At 38.6% G+C, this 17,798-nt stretch overlaps 1 protein-coding gene across 2 annotated transcripts in view; it reads left to right on the top strand.

Moving 5' to 3' along the window:
• Positions 1–17,798, top strand: part of PTPN4 (protein tyrosine phosphatase non-receptor type 4) — a 189,493-nt gene that overhangs the window by 64,919 nt on the left and 106,776 nt on the right. For both annotated transcript variants that reach the window (XM_065931385.1, XM_065931386.1), the window contains exons 3-4: positions 8,989–9,096; positions 17,693–17,735. In XM_065931385.1, coding sequence (XP_065787457.1) covers positions 8,989–9,096; positions 17,693–17,735 — 151 coding nt within the window. The remainder of the gene's footprint in view (positions 1–8,988; positions 9,097–17,692; positions 17,736–17,798) is intronic.

Here is a 17,798-nt window from a genome sequence, read left to right as displayed (position 1 = left end):
ATACCCAGTAGAATGGCTTTAATCAAAAGAATAGAAAAAGTGTTGGCAAGGCTGAAGAGCAGTTGGAGCCCTCGGGCATTGCTGGTAGGAATGTAAAATGGTTCGGCTGCTGTGGAAAAGCTTTTGGTGGCTCCTGAAAAAGGCAAACAGAATTTTCATATGACCCATTGATTCCACTTCGGCCTGTGAACCCAGAAGAGTTGGAAGTAGACACTCAGATACTTGTTCAGGTCAGTTCAGTTGCTCAGTTGTGTCTTACTCTGCGACCAGCACGCTAGGCCTCCCTGTCCATAACCAACTCCAGGAGTTTACTGAAAATCATGTCCATTGAGACGGTGGTGCCATCCAACCATCTCATCCTTTGTCATCCCCTTCTCCTTCTGCCCTCAGTCTTTCCCAGCGTTGGGGGCTTTTCAAATGAGTCAGTTCTTTGCATCAGGTGGCCAAAGTATCGGAGTTTCAGCTTCAATATCCGTCCTTCCAATGAATATTCAGGAATGATTTCCTTTGGATCTCCTTGCGGTCCAAGGGACTCTCAACAGTCTTCTCCAACACCACAGTTCAAAAGCATCAATTCTTCGGTGTTCAGCTTTCTTTATAGTCCAACTCTCACATCCATACATGACCACTGGAAAAACCATAGCCTTGACTAGATGGACCTTTGTTGACAAAGGAATGTCTCTGCTTTTTAATATGCTGTCTATGTTAGTTATAACTTTCCTTCCAAGGAGCAGGTGTCTTTTAATTTCATGGCTGCAGTCACCATTGCAGTGATTTTGGAGCCCCCAAAATAAAGCCTGCCACTGAAGATACTTGTACATAATGCCAGTACCCAGAAGGTGGAAACCACCCAAATGTCCATTGACTGATAAACAAGCTGTTATGTATCCATATAGTGGGATATTATTTAACCATAGAAGGATTTATTTATTTTTCCATTGAAGGGCTTAAATGTGATTATGTAATACAGTATGGAACCTTGAAAACATTAGTGCTGAGTGAAAGGAACCAGATAAAAAAGGTCACATATTGTTCAGTTCCATTTACATGAAATATTCACAATAAGGAAATCCATAGACACAGAAAGCAGATGAGTGGTTGCCAGGGCTAGGACAAGAGATACTGTTTAATGGATATGGTATTCTTTCAGTGTTGATGAAAATGTTTTGAGACTAGGTAGAAATGATGGTTGTACAATAAATACTGTGAATATAGTAATGCAACAAATTGCACACTTTTATTTATTTGTAACTTATTTACTTGTTTGTTTATTTTTGGCTGCACTGGGTCTTTGTTACTGCATGCAGGCTTTCTCTAGTTGTGGTGAGGAGAGGCTACTCTTCGTTGAGGTGCGCGAATGAACCTTCAGTTCGTTATTACAGTCTTCTGTTATTGTGGTCGGTTTTCTAATTGCACAGCACAGGCTGTAGAGCCTGTGGGCTCAGTAGTTATCGTGGGTAGGCTTAGTTGTCCCGTGGCATTTGGAAGCTTTGTGGACCAGAAATCGAACCTGTGTCCCCTGACTTATCAGGCAGATTTTCAATAACAGAACCACTAGGGAATTCCCCAAATTGCATACTTATAAATGGTCACTTTTGCATTGTGTGAATGTTACCTCAGTGAAAAGAAACAGAAAGAAAACACAAGGAGTTCCCTAGCCCTGCTGCTTGCTACTTCTTTTCTTTCAGAGTTAAAAAAATTTTTTTAATCTTCCTTTTGTTGTTGTTTGTTGATTTCACTCAGATGGCAGGTATAGGGGAAAATGTATCTACTCTATCTTTTTTCTAGACAAGTGCATTAGACTCACCTTATTAGCTTTGTTTAAAACAGTAATGTTCAATTAGTCATAAAGACTAACCACAATTACAGAAAACTAACCAAACTGTTTACTTGGATCACAACCTTGTCTAACTCAATGAAATTATGAACCATGGCATGTAGGGTCACCTGAGATGGATGGGTCATGGTGAAGAGTTCTGACAAAACATGGTCCACTGGAGAAGGGAATGGCAAACCACTTTGATATTCTTAAGAACCCCATGAAGAGTATGAAAAGGCAAAAAGATACGACACTGAAAAATGAACTCCCCTGGTTGGTAGGTGCGGAATATGCTACTGGAGAAGAGTGGAGAAATAGCTCCAGAAAGAATGAAGAGGCTGAGCCAAAGCAAAACCAACACCCAGTTGTGGATATGACTGGTGGTGGAAGTAAAGTCTGATACTGTAAAGAACAACATTGTACAGGAACAAGGAATGTTAGATCGGTGAATCAAGGTAAATTGGAAGTGGTCAAACAGGAGATTGCAAGAGTGAACATAGACATTTTAGGAATTGGTGAACTAAAATGGACTGGAATGGGTGAATTTAATTCAGATGACCATTGTATCTACTCCTGTGGGGCAGAATCCCTTAGAAGAAATGGAGTAGCCCTCATAGTCAACAGAAGAGTCCAAAATTTAGTACTTGGGTGAAAAAAATGACAGTCTCAAAAATGACAGAATGATCTCTGTTTCCAAGACAAACCATTCAGTATCACAGTAATCCAAGTCTATGCCCCAACCACTAATGCTGAAGAAGAGGAAGTTGAACGGTTCTATGAAGACCTACAAAACCTTCTAGACTAACACCAGAAAAGGTGTCTTCTTCTGTGGTACATATACACCATGGAATATTACTCAGCCATTAAAAAGAATTCATTTGAATCAGTTCTAATGAGATGGATGAAACTGGAGCCCATTATACAGAGTGAAGTAAGCCAGAAAGATAAAGACCATTACAGCATACTAACACATATATATGGAATTTAGAAAGATGGTAATGATAACCCTATATGCAAAACAGAAAAAGAGACACAGAAGTACAGAACAGACTTTTGAACTCTGTGGGAGAAGGCGAGGATGGGATGTTTCGAGAGAACAGCATTGAAACGTGTATATTATCTATAGTGAAACAGATCACCAGCCCAGGTTGGATGCATGAGACAAGTGCTTGGGCCTGGTGCACTGGGAAGACTCAGAGGGATTGGGTAAAGAGGGAGGTGGGAGGGGGGATCGGGATGGGGAATACATGTAAGTCCATGGCTGATTCATGTCAATGTATGACAGAAGCCACTACAATATTGTAAAGTAATTAACCTCCAACTAATAAAAATAAATGAAAAAAAAAGGTGTCTTCTTCATCATAGAGGACTGGAACGCAAAAGTAGGAAGTCAAGAGATAACCTGGAGCAACAGGCAAGTTGGGCTTTGGAGTACAAAATGAAGCAGAGGAAAGGCTAATAGAGTTTTGCCAAGAGAACGCACTGGTCATAGCAGGCGCCCTCTTCTAACAACACAAGAGATGACTCTACAAATGGACATCACCAGATGGTCAATACCGAAATCAGATTGATTATATTCTTTGCAGCCAAAGATGGAGAAACACTATATAGTCAGCAAAAACAGGACAAGGAACTGATCGTGGCTCAGATCATGAACTCCTTCCTTATTGCAAAAATTCAGACTTTAATTGAAGAAAATAGGGAAAACCTCTAGGCCATTCAGGTATAACCTAAATCAAATCCCTTGTGATTATACAATGGAAGTGACCAGTAGATTCAAGGTATTAGATCTGATAGAGAGACTGACGAACTATGGACGGAGGTTCGTGACGTTGTACAGGAGTCGTGATCAAAACCATCCCCAAGAAGAAGAAATGCAAAAAAGCCAAATGGTTGTCTGAGGAGGCCTTAAAAATAGCTGAGAAAAGAAGAGAAGTGAAAGGCAAAGGAGAATAGGAAAGATATATCTATCTGAATGCAGAATTTTGAAGAACAGCAAGGAGAGATTAGAAAGCCTGCCTAAGTGATCAATGCAGAGGAGTAAAGGAGAACAGAATGGGAAACACTAGAGATCTCTTCAAGAAAATTAGAGATACCAAGGAAATATTTCGTGCAAAGATGGGTTCAATAAAGGTCAGAAATGGTATGGACCTAACAGAAATGGAAGATATTAAGAAGAGATGGCAAGAATACACAGAAGAACTATACAAAAAAGATCTTCATGACCCAGATAATCACGATGGTGTGATCACTCACCTAGAGCCAGACCTCCTGGAGTGCGAAGTCAAGTGGCCTTTAGGAAGCATCATTACAAACAAAGCTAGTGGAGGTGATGGTATTCCAGTTGAGCTATTTCAAATCCTAAAGGATGGTTTTGTGAAAGTGCTGCACTCAATTTGCGAGCAAATTTGGAAAACCTAGCAGTGATCACAGGACTGGACAAGGTCAGTTTTCATTCCAGTCTCAAAGAAAGGCAATGCCAAAGAATGTTCAAACTATTGCACAAGTGCACTCATCTCACATGCTAGCAAAGTAATGCTCAAAATTTTCAAGCCAGGCTTTAATAGTACGTGAATTGAGAACTTCTGCATGTTCAAGCTGGATTAAGAAAAGGCAGAGGAACCAGAGGTCAACATCCGTTGAATCATTGAAAAAGCAAGAGAATGCCAGAAAAACATCTGCTTCATTGACTACACTAAAACCTTTGAGTGTGTGGATCACAACAAAGTGTGGAAAATTCTTCAAGAGCTGGCAATACCTGACCCCCTTACCTGCCTTCTGAGAAATCTGTATGCAGGTCAAGAAGCAACAGTTAGAACCAGACATGGAACAATGAACTGCTTCCAAACTGGGAAAGAAGTCAAGGCTGTATATTGTCATCCTGCTTATTTAACTTACATGCAGAGTACATCTTGTGAAATGCCGGACTGGATGAAGCACAAACTGGAATCAAGATTGCAGGGAGAAATATCAGTAAACTCAGATGTGCAGATGATACCATCCTTACGGCATACAGTGAAGAGGAACTAAAGAGCCTCTTTTTTAAAATGTATTTATTTTAGTTGGAGGTTAATTACTTTACAATATTGTAATGGTTTTTGCCATACATTCACATGAATCAGCCATGGGTTTACATGTGTCCCCATCCTGAAACCCCCTCCCACCTCCCTCTCCCATCCCATCCCTCTGGGTCATCCCGGTGCACCAGCCCTGAGCACCCTGTCTCATGCATTGAACCTGGATTGGCGATCTGTTTCATGTATGATCATATACATGTTTTAGTGCTCTTCTCTCAGATCATCCCACCCTCGCCTTCTCCCACAGAGTCCAAAACACTGTTGTATACATCTGTGTATCTTTTGTTGTCTCGCATATAGGGTCATCGTTACCATCTTTCTAAATTCCATATGTATGTGTTAGTATACTGTATTGGTGTTTTTCTTTCTGACTGACTTCACTCTGTATAATAGGGTCCAGTTTCATCCACCTCATTAGAACTGATTCAAATGTATTCTTTTTAATGGCTGAGAAATATTCCATTGTGTATATGTACCACAGCTTTCTTATCCATTCGTCTGCTGCTGGACATCTAGGTTGCTTCCATGTCCTGGCTATTGTAAACAGTGCTGTGATGAACGCTGGGGTACACATGTCTCTTTCAGATCTGATTTCCTTGGTGTGTATGCCCAGCAGTGGGATTGCTGGGTCACATGGCAGTTCTATTTCCAGTTTTTTAAGGAATCTCCACACTGTCCTCTATAGTGGCTGTACCAGTTTGCATTCCCACCAACAGTGTAAGAGGGTTCCCTTTTCTCCACACCCTCTCCAGCATTTATTGTTATAGATGTTTGGATAGCAGCCATCCTGACCGGCGTGAGATGGTTAAAGAGCCTCTTGATGAAAGTGAAAGAGGAGAGAGAAGATGCTGGCTTAAAGCTCAACATTCAGAAAATGAAGATCACGGCATCTGGTCCCATCGCTTCATGGCAAACAGATGGGGAAACAGTGGAAACCGTGAGAGACTTTATTTTCTTGGACTCTAAAATCATTGCAGATGGTGACTGCAGACATGAAATTAAAATACTCTTGCACCTTGGAAGAAAAACTATGACCAACTTAGACATCATATTAAAAAGCAGAGACATTACTCTGGTGACAAAGGTCTGTCTAGTCCAAGGTATGACTTTTCTAGGAATCATGCATGTATGGATGTGAGAGTTGGACCTTAAAGAACACTGAGCGCCGATGAATTGATGCTTTTGAGCTGTGGTGTTGGGGAAGACTCTTGAGAGTCCCTTGGATTGCAAGGAGATCTAACCAGTCCATCCTAAAGGAAATCAGTCCTGAATATTCATTGAAAGAACTGATGCTGAAGCTGAACTCCAATACTTTGACCACCTGATGTGAAGAACTGGCTCATTTGAAAAGACCCTGATGCTGGGAAAGATTAAGGGCAGGAGGAGAAGGGGATGACAGAGGGTGAGATGGTTGGATGATATCACCGACTCAATGGACATGAGTGTGAGCAAGCTCCAGGAGTTGGTGATGGACTGGCATGCTGCAGCCCTTAGTGTCACAAAGAGTTGGACACGACTGAACTGAACTGAATGCTCCCCTCTCCATCCTGGGCCAGTTTTGTGAGAATGGTAGAGGAGTGGAGGAGCTGAGTTGCATCAATGCAGAAAATATTCTCAGGTTATTCAGATGAGGACCTTCATTGTGAAGCACTGTTTGAAGCACATACTTCCTACCATTGATGAAACTATATGAGGCCCTGAAACAGGAAGGGAAGCTCTTTACAAGGAAAATTCTCCTTTTGAGCATTGATTGCTCCTGTGGGTTTTAATTTTGAAATTGCTTTGGCCATCTTACTAGCAGCCTATAAATGGAGCCAATATCAGGAATGCAGATTAGAGAGGTGCAGAGAAACCTGGCGCTTGATTATACTTCTCATCTGCTGTTGCTTTTGCTAATGTTTTCAAAGTGCTTTCCGGACACTTTTCTGTCTACAAGGTTAACAGCATCAAGTGACTTTTACCTTGCTCCTTGTATTTTACATTTTGGTTGATTGTGGGAAACCTGGGCTCGATCCCTGGGTTGGGAAAATCCCCTGGAGAAGGGAAAGGGCTACCCACTCCAGTATTCTGGCCTGGAGAATTCCATGGACTATATAGTCCATGGGTTCACAAAGAGTCAGACATGACTGAGTGAGTTTTGCTTTTCCCTTTGCTCATAATATGTCATTATGGTTTTCCACTTTGATTCTTTTATCGCTGACCGTGTTAGTAGTTTCTCCATGTTTTATTGATTAGTTACACTTTTCTAAGAGATTTATCATTCTGTTTGTTCCACAGCTTAGTAGCTATGGGACTTTGGGAAGTTGGAATTACTATTATATTACTACAACAGTAGTGATGCCTACATGATAAAATTGGTGTGAGGTTAAAATGAGATATTTTTCTAAAGTTTCCTGTGTACTTGTATAATTAGAATATTACCAGTTTGCTACAAATCAGTTTCTCTCTTTATTTCCCTTTTTGTGACATTATTTTACACACACAAATTTTAAATTGTATTTGGTCAAATATGTCACTTTCCTGTCATAATGTAAAGATAAGAATAGGACAGTAAGACATGGATTATATACAGGAGTTAATGTAGTAACAGATCAAGAAGCAGTAGTTAGAACTGGACATGGAACAACAGACTGGTTCCTTATGGGGAAAGGAGTATGTCAAGACTGTATATTGTCACCCCGCTTATTTAACTTCTATGCAGAGTACATCATGCCAGATGCCAGACTGGATGAAGCACAAACTGGAATCAAGATTGCTGGGAGAAATATCAATAACCTCAGATATGCAGATGACACCACCTTTATGGCAGGAAGTGAAGAACTAAAGAGCCTCTTGATGAAAGTGAAAGAGGAGAGTGAAAAAGTTGGCTTAAAATTCAACATTCAGAAAACTAAGATCATGGCATCCAGTCCTATCACTTCATGGCAAATAGATGGGGTAATGATGGAAAACGTAAGAGACTTTATTTTCTTGGGCTCCAAAATCACTGCAGATGGTGACTGCAGCCATGAAATTAAAAGACACTTGCTCCTTGAAAGATAAGCTCATTGAAAGAAAAGACCAACCTAGATAGCATATTCGGAGAAGGCAATAGCACCCCACTCCAGTACTCTTGCCTGGAAAATCCCATGGACAGAAGAGCCTGGTGGGCTGCAGTCCATGGGGTCGTTAAGAGTCAGACACGACTGAGTGACTTCACTTTCACTTTTCACTTTCATGCATTGGAGAAGGCAATGGCACCCCACTCCAGTACTTTTGCCTGGAGAATGCCAGGGATGGGGCTGCCTGATGGGCTGCCATCTATGGGGTCGCACAGAGTCGGACACGACTGAAGCGACTTAGCAGCAGCAGCAGATAGCGTATTAAAAAGCAGAGACATTACTTTGCCAACAAAGGTCCATCTAGTCAAAGTTATAGTTTTAGTCATGTATGGATGTGAGAGCTGGACTATAAAGAAAGCTGAGCACCGAAGAACTGATACTTTTGAGCTGTGGTGTTGGAGAAGACTCTTGAGAGTCCCTTGGACTGCAAGGAGATCCAACCAGTCCATCCTAAAGGAAATCAGTCCTGAGTGTTCTTTGGAAGGACTGATGCTGAAGCTGAAACTCCAGTACTTTGGCCACCTGATGCGAAGAACTGACTCATTTGAAAAGACCCGGATGCTGGGAAAGATTGAAGGCAGGAGGATGAGGGGACGACATTGGATTAGATCTTTGGATGGCATTACTGATGTGATGAACATGAGTTTGAGTCTGCTACAGGAGTTGGTGATGGGCAGGAAAGCCTGGCATGTTGCAGGCCATGGGGTGGCAACGAGTCGGACACAACTGAATCAACTGAACTGAATAACCTGAAAGCAGAACCCATTTACAAAGTTCTCCTTATAGCTTCATTTTTATTATATACTCTTAGAACCAATTTGCCCAGAGTCAGACTTTTTAAACTACTGTGTAATGTGTGGAGTCCCTATGCTCAACCAAGTCACTGGCATGAAAACAGTTGCAAACTTAATATGAGAGAAGAGTCCAAGAGTTTTAACAATCTGTAAGTATATAGCCTGTGAGTTTGATTTCCTTTTTGTTTTTCTTCCAGAAACATGATCAGGGGCAAGTTTTGTTGGATATAGTCTTCAAGCATCTTGATTTGACTGAGCATGACTATTTTGGTTTGCAGTTGACTGACGATTCCACAGATAACCCAGTAAGTTTAAACTGTTGTCTTTCATTGTCACTGCAGTTTTTCTGTCTTCATACTAAGTCCTTTCTGATTTACATTGTTCACTGATTTAGTGAGTTTTTAAAAAAGATTTAATTTGAGTGATTAGAGGTAATTCTTAGGCCCCAAACCTCAGTTTCTTGATGTTTTAGTCTGTTAGGTTACTTCCTTAATGCTTTCATGATCAGAAGTCAGTCTACTGGTCAAATGCCTGCTTCTTTCTCTATATGTCTTAAAGACAACTGAATGGCAAACCTAATTCATACTTCTTTGAGAGAAATATTGGGCATAAAAGTTAGAATGTTAACATTAAAATTTTGAAGTAAATACTTAAAATATTAATGTATCTTGAGTCTTACATAAATCAAGCTGTATTAAGACGAAATTAGTTTTTTGTGGCATTCTTGGCAAGCTATTTATGACCAAAATTCTTAATTTGTTAATTTAAAATTTTTCAAGTACAAAGATTCACAGGAGATGCTTCCAAATGACAGAGGTTAAATTTCAAAGGTCTACAGTTCTTGGGCATTAAGTTCCTTAGATTGTTAACTAATTCCTTAGTAAGTACAGTAATGATTCTTTTTATTAGAAAAATCACATCATAGAAATAGCAGATATCATGTGATTAATAACAGAAATAGTGAATTCTTTGTAAATTTATATGGTTATACAGTGGGGGTTTTTCACAAAAGACTATGATGTCCTTTTGATTAGTAAAGGAGAAGGACTGTTTTGAAGGAAACGTTTTGTATACCGGAGTGGCTGTGAGCCCACAGACTGTAGCTCACCAGGCTCCTGTCTCCATGGGGTCCTCCAGTCAGATTACTGGAGTGTGTTGCCACTTCCTTTCCCATCGGATCTTCCCCACGCAGGGATTGAACCTGGGTCTCTTACATTTCAGGCAGATTATTTATTGTCTGAGCCACCAGGGAAGCCCTAAAGCCCAAGCGCCATGCTGGTATTAATGAAACTAGACTTGAATCTCCTAACTCCCCCTGCAGGTCTTTTCACAGCACTACAGCTTCAGTATTTAAATATTCAGAAGAATCGATGTAATGGGAAAACATGTCTGAGGAGGAGCCTTTAAAGCACAAATCTCATTATTGCCCCATTTCTGATTGTCAGTATGAAGTGTATCAAGACTTTGAGGATAATTAACGTACTGAAGGAGAAAAGTGCCATTTTTAAAAAGAAAAAGAGTAAGGGCATAACATTTATGAAATATCTATTGTGGACTTGTTAGTAAACCAAATTCTCACAATAATCTTATGAAACTGTTATTAAAATTTTCCTGAAGTTGAAAAACTGAAGCTTACAAAACTCATTTAATTACATAGATAATTAAGTAGCTGAGAAAGGATTTGAAGTCATATTTATCTGACTCCAAAGCCTTTATTTCTCTACTGAAAAGTATTGCTTCCCAAGAGATAATGATATAGATACACAGGACTTATAAAAATGAACATGCTGAGGAGAGGGGGTGATCATGCCATAAAATTACCAGCAGTGATCAAAGGAATTTGCTAATATTCCTAAAAAGTGAATTGTTGTCAATTCTTATTAGTTAACAGTTTCTTCATCTTAAAACTTATGTATGTTATTTATACATGTACATGTATAAATGTATGTTGCATATGTTTATATATATACACTTATACACATATACACACACTGTATATTCACTTTAGGGGATCAGAATTAATATTGTCTTAGGTACATAGCTACTGATACCAATTTAATTGATAAACTGAAAAAGCGCTTAGTATTTAATTGTAGAGTTATATGTGGAAATACAGAATCATAATTGACTATCCTTTGCTTTAGAATCTTCCCTGGCAACGAGTTCCAGTGTAGCAAACAAAATTACTTAAAAGCTTTGAATTTTGAAATTTCTTCTGCTTTTGTTTAAAACCTATTTATCACAGCTTTAGCTGTTAGCATAATGTCTTATATAATAATTTTATTCAGTAAATATGTATTGAATGAGAGGGCAAAATAATGAGTAAATGGCTATAATTCATTATCCATGATTTCCTTAATTTCATACGCACTTAATGGTGTTGTACCTTGGTGGCCTTTATCAGCGTGATTTCATCAGAGTCTTGAGGTTATATTACTTGTGTGCATCAAGGGTAATATATTTACTTTTTTTCCCCCCAGAGTGAATTATAGTGCCTTTCAGTGAGACAAAGAGTGGACTAAATTGATTATTCTTAACTTATTCTTTCTGTAATTTCATCCTTCCGATGATAGTTTTGTTATGGTTATGATATTTTAGGATATGATATCATATTATGGATATGATATTTACTACTATTTCCATATCCCCTAACCTTGTGACTTTGAAATTTGACCCTAGATCAGAAACACCTGAAGACTTTTTATAGTTCAGGATTTCTGGACCCTATGCTTTAAATTTCTGATTCAAAAAGTCTGGGGTGGAGCTCAGTAATTCACACTTCAAACAAATTCCCCTATAATGCTAATGCTGCTAGTTCCAGGGACTACATTTTGAAAACCACTGCTCTAACCCAGTGGGCTGTTAATTAAGTAAGAAATGATTCATAGAAAATAATTTAATCTACTATTTGAGTTAATTTTACCATAAGTCAGTATTCTTGAATTATTTTATACAGTTTGAGGAAATACAGCAGTCACATTGAGGATGACTTTTTTCGACATGCCATGTTTTAGCACAACATGCCTGCTGAAATGCTTGCTCTTATTCTTTGTCATGTTCTTACCGTATTTTTCTCACGTTCCATCCATTTCTACTGTGTGCCTCAGTTCAGCTCTTCCTGCCTTTTGTATAAGCCTCTTTAGTAGTCTGCTCAATGGTAGATCTTTGTTTTTGTTCTCTCCTGGTTTCATTTGCGTAGGGAATGGCAGAGGAATATGGGGTGCAGAGAAGTATTTCAGAGAGAACCATCAGTAGCATATACAAAGTTCCATAGTGAAGAGAGAGGATTGTTGCGTTTGAGGAACTGAAAAAAATCTTAACACCTATGGCTGGACTGTAGAACCAGAAGAGAAGATGGGTCAAAGATGAGATATGAATAGTACAATAGATCATCAAGTGCTTTTGATGTGAGTTTTGTACTGGCCTAAGGATTTATTTACACAAGCATCATGAAACTTGTATTTTAGACATATCACTTTGGTTGCAGTATAGCCAGTGGCAAGTAAAGCTGAGAACTAGAGACAGTTGGGAGATTGTTGCACTAATGAAGTTAGTAGATTGGCTGTGGTGATGGATGGGTAAGTGCTCAAGGTATTTAGGAGATAAAGTCAGAAGGGTTCATGAGGGAAAGAGTAAATTCAGAGAGTTTGATACCTCAAATTCTGTCTTCAGCAAGTAGATAGAAGAACCATCCAAATGGTATTGTTGATTTTTCTTTTTCAGTTACCATTTATTGAAATGGTTTATTTTTTATTGTGCAACCTTCTTAGGAAGGTTGTGAGTTTAGACTCACTTATTAATTCTAGTCACTTTTTGTAAATTCCCTAGAATTTTCTACAGAGATTGTCATGTAAACATATGGTCAGTTACATTTATTTTAAAATTTTTAACCAACTCTGTATTCAAGAAAGAAACTAGGATATACACTCGATTCTGTATCAACCTGGTATCTTAAGACCTTCCTAAATTCACTTATTACTTCTGGTATCTTTTTTTTTTTTTCCATTGATTCCTTAGAATTTTCTGTGTAAATCATGTCATATGTGAATAGCGACAGTTTTACTTCTTCCTTCCCAGTCTTTTTTATTTTTTTCCTATAATTTTTTCATTCTTTATTACGTGAAGCCTGAGATTTTGAGGATGCTGATGATAGAGGTGATGGGAACAAACCGCCTCGCCTGCTGTCTGTCGTGGGAGGAAGGCACTCAGTGTCTCCCCATTAAGTATGCTTTTAGCTGCTGGGTTTGTTTTTTTAAAAAACAGTATAATTAAGGCATAATTGGGTGGCTTAGTTGCTAAGTTGTGTCTGACTGTTGCGACTCCATGGACTCTGCAGCCTGCTAGGCTCCTCTGTCCATGGGATTCTCCAGGCAAGAATACTGGAGTGGGTTGCCATTTCCTTCTCCAGGGGATCTTCCCAACCTAGGAATTGAACCCCGGTCTCCTGCTTTGCAGGCAGATTCTTTATCAACTGAACTACAAGGGAAGCCCAAAGGCATAATTTACATAAGATAAAATCCAACATCCATTCGTCATGGAAACTGTTGGCAAACTTGGAAAAGGAACATGAGCACTGTGATAAGGGCGTGTACTAAGCACAGGCGCGTCAGGGAACTGTGAAAGCACAGTGATATGTCACTGCACGTCTGCTGGGATGGCTAAAAGGTGAGAGTCTCACAGTACCAGGTTTTGGCTAGGATGTGGAGCCACTGTTAAGAATTGCTGGTAGGACTTTAGAAGGATACAGCCGCTTTGGAAAGTATAGTTTAGCAGTTTGTTATAAACTTAAACATAGGTTTAATACATATCTCCAAATACCTTTGGGGTATTTACGCAGGAGAAATGAAAACACAGTCTGTGAAACTTTGTACACAAATGATCATAGTAGCTTTATTCATAATAGCTCATTCCTGAATTAACTTCAGCATCTATCAGCAAGTGAATGGATGAAAAATAATTGTTATGTTTTTACATAGTGGAATACTATATGGTATATACTCTATTATTCTATTTATAGTGAATTGTAGAGCAAGCAAAACTTGTCCATAGTGACTGAAAGCAGATCAATGGTTGCCTGGGGGGTTGAGGGGCTGATTGCAAAAGGACATAGGGAACCTCTCAGGGTGGTAGAAAGAGGTTGGTAGTGAGGCCCTGAATGACTTGGACTGTGAATGGAGAATGAGTGCGGTCTGGCTGGACCCACATCCATATTTTGCTTCCCTTTGGGTGAACAGTTAATCTCAATTAACGGAAATGAATATCATTTCCTTATGTTTCCAACTGCTTCTTTTTCCTGGGGTTTTGGGATCTTCCTGTGCATGCAAAAGCTGAACCATCAACCAGAGTTGTGATGGCTTTTATATCCAGACTTTAGTTAAACCCTTCTACTGCTTCCTGTCTATCACGATTTCCTCCTCAAGGATTTCCTCCACCTGAACTCTGTCCATTGACACCTCAAGTTAGTGAGACTGTCCCCTGCCTTGTACTGATTTGAGGTTGCCCTCAGGGAAAAAACTACAAATGTATAAATTTCACCCATTGCAGTTTTTCTGTTTTTCAAGATTAAACTTGGGTACTATTTCTTCTGCCTGATTTTGGTTGCTTTCTGATGTCAAATATTGTACATACACACAATAAAATGAGTGCCATGAGCACACAAGAAATTTTAAGGACTTCTTAGATTCTGTGCTTACAAGGATTAGTGGAAAAATCAAATAGAGGGAATCAAAGAGGGTGTAGGAGAGAAATATGGTGGAGGTGGGAGAGTTTTCAGGGTGATGCAGTATGGTTTGTCAAACAGTTCACTGAGAAAGTATTTGAAACAACGAGGCTCTTAACCCCTCAGGCAGCATGTGCTGTTCTCTGTGGAATAAATACGTTTGTATGTTTGGGATGAAGGTGCAGAGAACTTGTATCTTCTTAGTGATGTAATTAATCTGCCTTGAGAGTCCAAGTGAATCATTTGAAAACTTTTCACAACTAGTAGGACTTAAAACTGAACAAACAAGTGTCAGTCACTTTCAATGTACTGATTAGGGAACATAATCCAACAAAATAGCAAATTAAATAGATTTTCTTTTGAAAACCCAAATCCATTAAATATCTATGAATAAACTTTTGCTATTAGAGATATCATAACTTATAGGAAGAAAACCATAAAACTTAACAGGAAGAGATAATAGACGACATGAGTAAATGAAGAAATAGCATGTTCAGGATGCGGAAGATTCAGTGTTATGAAGATTTAGCTAACAATTGCTCGTTAGAATCTGAACTGAATTTTTGGGGTGGAGTGAGTGAAGTTGACCCCGTCACCCTCAAGTTCGTCTTGCTCCATCTTCGTGGTTTAAGTCAAGAGTATACCTCCTACCTAATCAACATCACTGAGGAAATCTGTAACGTTTCCCAGGGCTTGTTAGTGTGCTCCTCTAAGCTGTGCCAGCCTCACACATCTTATGTGTGCATTAAACGTGTGCATCTATGATATTGGAATGTTTTGAAGGGGAACTGAGTGAGGAAGGCAGGCTATGGGGAATTAAATGGTCCCAAATTTTGATTTTAGACAGACAGTAAAATAAATATAATTTATGCTTTTTTTCTAGAAAATATGCAGGAAAAAAATCACTATATTAATAAATACATGGGTGAGACTGTGGATAAATGGGTGGATACTTAGGGGGAACAGATGTGTTAAGTAGGGGTAAAACCATCTGATTATTGGCACAGAAGTAGAAACTGCTGAGTCATTCAACAGGGTTAGTTAGCCCTTCACCAGATAATTGTAGTATATGTTATATGCTATAATTTGTGCTGTGTACTGACCCTTCAGCTTTGACTAAGTCAGATATTATTCCTTAGCTTAAGGAGTTCATAATCTAGGAAAGGAGATAGGCAATAAAAGGTAAAACACATTGCAATTAAAATGTTACGAAGGAATTTAATGTTCCTCACAAAAAAGAAGATAACTAAGTAGATAGGAGCTTTGTGACATACTTTTGATAGGGCGGTCAATGAAGGCCTTTCTAATGAAGTGAAATTTAAGTTGAGACAGATAACGAAAAACGTCAACCATGGTAAAAGCTGGAAAAGGACATTCTTTGCATCGGGATGCTTGGAATTGAGGCCCCAAGATGGTATCTTGGAGAAACAAAAAGGAGGCCATTATGACTGAAGCTCAGAAAACTGAGGTGGGAGAAGTTAAGGAGAGAAATATATCAATTTAAGTATGTGAAACCAAAAAAAAGGATACAAAGGAACTTATCTACAAAACAAATAGAGTCACAGATGTAGAAAACATTTTAAGAGTTACAGGGCAGAGAGGGAAGGGGGATTAATTGGGAGATTGGGACTGACATATACACGCTACAGTATATAAAGTAACCAATACGGACCTCCTGTATAGCAGGGGAACTCTACTCAATGCTCTGTATTGGCTTATTTGGGAAAATAATCTAAAAGAAGTAGATATGTGGATATGTCAAAAAAAAATTTAACAGCCATCTGAACTGGACACCTGTTTTGATTGGTATTGTAAAGCTTCTAAAACTTATCAGGAGTCTAGAATTGCCTCTTTGAAATATACATTTTTAAAATTAACTGAGGCAAATAAAACATTAAAGAAATAAAAAAAAGAAGAGGTAAGGAGAGATCATGTACGCCATAGTAAGGCTTTTGGATCTTACATTAAGAAGTTATCAAGAGATATCAAGCAAAGGAGTGACACTTTTAAAAGACTCCTCTAGGGACTTCTCTGGTGATCTGATGGCTAAGCTCCCAAAGCAGGAGGCCTGGGTTCAATCGTTGGTAAATTATATCCCACGTGCCACAACTAAGAGTTTGGATACGACAGCTAAAGATCCTGCATGCCACAACGAAGGTCAAAGACCCCAAGTGCCACAATTAAGACCCAAAAAGAAAAAAAAAATGGACTAGCTTCTGGAAGATGAAGGATGAGAGTAAGAGAAGAGACAGACTGCGATTATTAAGAGGCTAAAGGATGGTGGCAGAATAGGTGGAGAAGAATTGTTAAATTCTAGGGATGGTTTGGAGGTAGAATTAGTTGGATTTGATGTGTTGGATGTTACAGACAGTGGAAAGGAAAGACTCAGGGATTACTTTCAGTCACTTGTTTCTAAAATCTATTTGTGTGCACTTTCTTGGATCAACTGTGGGTGGTAGTAGGAAAGTTTATAAGTAACAATATATAAGCTTATATTTGCGTAGTGCTTTGAAAATACTGCCGCATCTATGGCCTCATTTTGGGTTGTTTAATTTTTTTAACTGAAACATTGGCTGTTGAAATGTTTTCTGAATTTATAGTTTTCCTGAAATAGAGCTTAAGTGGCATTCAGAAGTGTTTAGACTACGTGAAATTTTCATATACAAAAAGCAGTCTTTTCTCTAAACATTGTCTCTTAAAAAATTAGTGTGGGATGTTTTTGGGGGAAGTATTTTATTTTCTTTTTTGAGGAATAGAGAAGGAGTTAAATATTTTTTGTAAGAGCAGATTTTCATGATGTGTAAATTTTGTCTGAATGAGAGCATAAAGTCAAGCATATTTTTATAAGAGATAAAGAGAATTTTAAAAATTTATAGACTTAATACTTAACAGAATCACTTCATATTGTGGTAATGAAGCATTTTTACTTTTGGAATAGAGGTTATTACACACTGAAATTTAAATCAAAATCTTAAATCACAAATACATTCAGTACTTTCTTGTAGAATTTTGTTACATTTGATATGAATTTGTAATTTACTGATTTCCCCCCCCCCCACCTACTAGGCCTTTTCAAAATATGCAATTTTTAGCATTAATCTTCAAATGGAATAGATTTGCAAGAATTGATGTATTAGTTCCTCAAGGAAAAAACAAATCAGTCTTATTTATTTATTTTTCAGAGGTGGCTGGATCCAAACAAACCAATAAGGAAGCAGCTAAAGAGTGAGCAAACAAATTTACTTGATGTTATACAAATGTACTTTATAAAGATAAAGGATTAATATA

Source organism: Muntiacus reevesi, chromosome 3, assembly GCF_963930625.1.
Source record: "Muntiacus reevesi chromosome 3, mMunRee1.1, whole genome shotgun sequence".
In the NCBI taxonomy this organism is placed as follows: Eukaryota; Metazoa; Chordata; class Mammalia; order Artiodactyla; family Cervidae; genus Muntiacus; species Muntiacus reevesi.
This window is presented reverse-complemented; position numbering and strand designations above follow the sequence as displayed.